Raw genomic sequence first — 4,372 nt, forward strand, 5'->3', positions numbered from 1 at the left:
CAGAGCAGGCATGGTTCTGGCGTTCAACGCCAGAAATGGCACACAAATGGGCGTTGAACGCCCAAAATGGCCACCAACCTGGCGCTGAACGCCCAGAGTTGGGCACAAAGGCATTTTTACATGCCTAATGGGTGCAGGGATGTAAATGCCTTGACACCTCAGGATCTGTGGACCCCACAGGATCATCTTAGGATCTGTGGACCCCACAGGATCAACTCAGGATCTGTGGACCCCACAGGATCCCCACCTACCTCCACTCACTTCTTCTCATCACTCTCTTTCACACAACCCCATAAACACTCTTCCCCAAAAAAATCCTTCACCAATCACCTCAAACTCTCTTCCCCATCACCTCTTCACCACTCACATCCATCCACTCTTCCCCATAAACCTACCTCATAAACTCCACCTACCTTCAAAAATTCAAAACCAATTTCCCACCCAAACCCACCCATATGGCCGAAACAAGGTATTACTTGGACGACCCAGTGCACTTGCTGGTTAGTTGTATCGAAGTTGTGACAAATTATGAATGTGTAATCACGATTACGCGTACCAAGTTGCTCACGTGCCAGGAATAGTTTGAGCCTGGACATCACAATTTCGTGCACCAATGATCAATCCACATGCTTGCAATCTCTCAAACGTTGAAGCTCATCAATCAAGGCAGTGAAATTGTTAAGGGATGAGCCACCTTCTTGAACAGCAGCTCTAGCCTTCTTCCCAAGCTCTTGAGCGCGCAGTCTGATTTCTTGGGCTTCATTGCCACCATCCATCAACCTCCTTATAGCCACCTCTATGCAACCTCTTCCCACAACCTTCTCTCTTTGGCCATAGCCAGTTGACCTCCATTCATCTACACCAACCTCCACTCCAACCCCGCGCACCTCAGTTATCAGTTTTTCATTATAGAACTGTTCCGAGTGCATTGGCCACGTTATCATCGGAACCCCAGCACTGATGGCTTCCACAGTAGAGTTCCACCCGCAGTGAGACAAAAACCCACCCACGGCGGAGTGCCTCAATATTAAAACCTGTGGGGCCCACCCTCTTATGATAATTCCCCTCTTTGAATTCCTCTCCTCAAACCCCTTTGGCAGCCACTTTTCTTTCATTTCTTCCTCCTCCTCTTTCCCCTCCTTCTCCCGTACCACCCATATGAATTCACAACCCGATGCTTCCACCGCGCATGCTATCTCGTACAGCTGGCAATCCGGGAAGCAGCATAGACTCCCAAAGCATATGTAGACCACAGAGTTTGGATTCTTAGAGTCGAGCCAGCTCATGCACTTCTGAACGCTCAACACGCTCTTCTGTCCTCTCTCCGCTTTTTCTTCAGCGGTTCTGTGAAGAAGACACGCAGGGCCAAGATGCCAGACCTTATGCCCCGTTGTTCTCTCGTAGTACTGGACGTACTCTTCTCCGTCGAGCTCCACGAAATTGTTGAGGATGATGCCGTGGCTTCTGAGCTCTGCCTCAAACGTCGACTCTAGGACCTCCCTTAAAAGCGTTGGTGGGGTTGCTTTCAAGGTGACAGAGTGAGGGAAGTCATGGATGAGAAAGGGAGGCGAAGCATCGGGAGGGACCGGGTGTGCCCTGAAGGACTCGACGGCGCAGATGGCGAAGAGGGAGAAGCCATTGAAGACCAACCTTGGGACGCGGAGCTTGTTGGCCAAGTCTTCCACCCACGGGAACATGAAGTCAGCGACGATACAATCGGGTGGGTGGTGGCCCAGAAAGTGTTCAATGGGCTCACGGAGAGTGTCCATACCGTTGAACACCTTCATGAAGGTGTCGTCGTCGAAGGTGTCTGAGAGGTTCTCGATGCCGTCGGGGAGTCCTACTTCTTGGGAGGGGAAGGGGACAGTATGGAGAAGGAAGTTGGGGTGGTGGGGAGTGGAGGTGCGGATGACTTGGGCGTTGGAGGGGGTAGTGATGATGGTCACGCGGTGGCCACGTGCGGCGAAGACTCTTGCTATGTCGCTGAGAGGGAGCATGTGACCGGCTGCGAGGAATGGGATGAAGTAGATTCTTAGTGGCTGCTGCCTCTGTTCATCAAGATAAGGAGAATGACTTTCCATGGTGGACAGTTGAAGCCAGCAATACCCACCATGTAGAAAATGCAAATAAACCCCATTATATTGGATAAGGGAAAGTCTACGCTAGTACTTAGAAATGAGTGATTACTATTAGATGAAATTTTATATCATTAAATATAGGTGCACCTTAAATATATTATTGATGACTATAACTCACAAAATCTGTTGATTCCTAACACTTCTCATTAGATAAATTAAGAGTGATGATTACTGCCCGTATAGTTTAGCCCTTAATTGTATTCTTTTTAGAGATCGGATTTACTTTTATTTTGAATTCTGAAACCATAAATTAGTAATATTTAGTGAGATATTAGTTAGTTTGAAAATTGAATCTTAATTTTATTTGAAAATATTTTAATAATTTTTTTATTAAAAGATAGAGAAATTTAAACTCACACAATTTCTTATATAAGTAAGTATGAAAAAATTATGTCATTTAAATTATAATGTATTAACTTTTTAATTAAAAAACTTAATTTAATAACTTATATGCAATTATATAGATTTTTTTAAACAATAACTTTTTAGTTGTCACGAATTTTAAAATTTATGTTTTTCTAATAATTGTGGAAGAATTAAATTTTGAATTTTTAGATTATAAAAGTTCTTATACTATATTATAATATCATTTCTCCTACAAATTTAAGTTGATTAAAAAAAATACATTTGAAAGTTATTAATGGGCTAAAGAATGAGGTTTAAACCTATAACAGATTTTAACTTGGTTACAAAAATAGATTGAATTTTAGATGTTACAATCTCTGCTAAAATAATTATGTAGGAGATATTTTATTTTTGTCTTATAAAATCATAATAAAATTAAGACAGAACATAGAAGAAAAATTTGTCACTATAAGAAACACACTGAATACCGTCAGATTTAGCGGCAATTATTATCGTTGGATTTAGCAGCATTTTTTGTATTTTTTTTTTTAAATTATGCAATTTTATTACTGAAAATTGGTCCAATTTGGACTACAGGCAAGTAACATAAAAAGAGGATACGAAGTTCCATCTTTAATAAAATGATTTAACATAAAAAAATAGAAAGGTAAGATAATAACTCAGGGTTCTCTTCTTCTCTTTGGCACACTTCTCCTTGCCATTTCTACCATAGTTGTAGAAGGGGTGGTTCTACCTTCGAATACCCATCTGTTCCTTGCTAACCATATTTGTCATATGAGGTTTGCTGTTTCTGCTCTTTTAGTTACTGTCGGATTTTATGTTCCGATACTAAATCTGACAGTAATCATTGGCGCGAAATCTTATTTCATTAGTGCCAACTTTACCCGCAAATCTTCCATCGGTATATCGGTTTAGTGAAACGCTGTGTCTAGGCAATTTACTGTTGAAAATTTCTGCCAGTAAATCTGACGGTGAAATTGGGATAAACTTCAAACGTGGACCCTTTCCCCTCAATTCTACGAACTCACTATCTTTCTTCTCTCTTGCTCCTCTCGTCTTCTCTCTTCAGTCCTGAAGCTGTCAGCGTCGCCACCACCAGCTAGAGCCTCCGTTGTCGCCACTGAAGCTGTCGGTCACTGCTGAAGCCATTGGGAATATCACTGCTATTCGCGTTTGTGGACACTGCCGCTTCCTGTCACCACCACGCCTCCACCATCCTGTAACCACCATCAAAAATAATTTTGGCATAGTTTTTATATTTTTTTTAAGATGTTTTTGTGAGTTTAGAATTTTATTAAGTTCTTATGAAATTATTGATTAAATTAGTATAATGAAATTTGTAATTAGGATTTAGTATAGTTTTTTTTATTATTTTCAGATTTTTTTGTAAGCCTAGAATTTTGTTTGGTATTTTATCAAATTATTATTGATTAAATTAGTGTAATGAAGTTTGTGATTAAGATTTGGTTTAGTTTTATTATTTTTTTCAGATTTTTTGTGAGTTCAGTATTTTGTTAGGTATTTTATTATCAAATTATTGATTAAATTAGTGTAATGAAGTTTGCAATTAGGATCTCTTATGTTAATTTAATGTAAATATAAATTAAATTAAGTTAAGGTAGGTTAAGTAGGGTGAGATTAAGAGTGCTTGAGCTGTTGGAAGACTTTGGTTAGTTTGTTGAATTAGTTTCACCTTATGAATTTAATAAGTTTTCTTTTTTATTAGGACGGTACTATTTCTCTGAAATCAATTGGAGTTCGTTTCTTCCGTATTCTATGCATTCGTGTTTCACATAGGTTTTCTATCTCTAAATATAATCAATTGTTTAAGTTTTGTGCTAGACTTATTTTTTCTAAGATTGCATTTT

The 4,372-nt window shown here is 39.6% G+C and overlaps 1 protein-coding gene across 1 annotated transcript; it reads right to left on the reverse strand.

Moving 5' to 3' along the window:
- Positions 516 to 2,259, reverse strand: LOC107619934 (UDP-glucose flavonoid 3-O-glucosyltransferase 7-like). The gene has a single exon (XM_016322167.2). The coding sequence runs from the start codon at positions 2,079 to 2,081 to the stop codon at positions 618 to 620; it is 1,464 nt and encodes a 487-aa protein (XP_016177653.1). The 5' UTR covers positions 2,082 to 2,259; the 3' UTR covers positions 516 to 617.

Source organism: Arachis ipaensis, chromosome B01 (genome assembly GCF_000816755.2).
Source record: "Arachis ipaensis cultivar K30076 chromosome B01, Araip1.1, whole genome shotgun sequence".
Taxonomy (NCBI): Eukaryota; Viridiplantae; Streptophyta; class Magnoliopsida; order Fabales; family Fabaceae; genus Arachis; species Arachis ipaensis.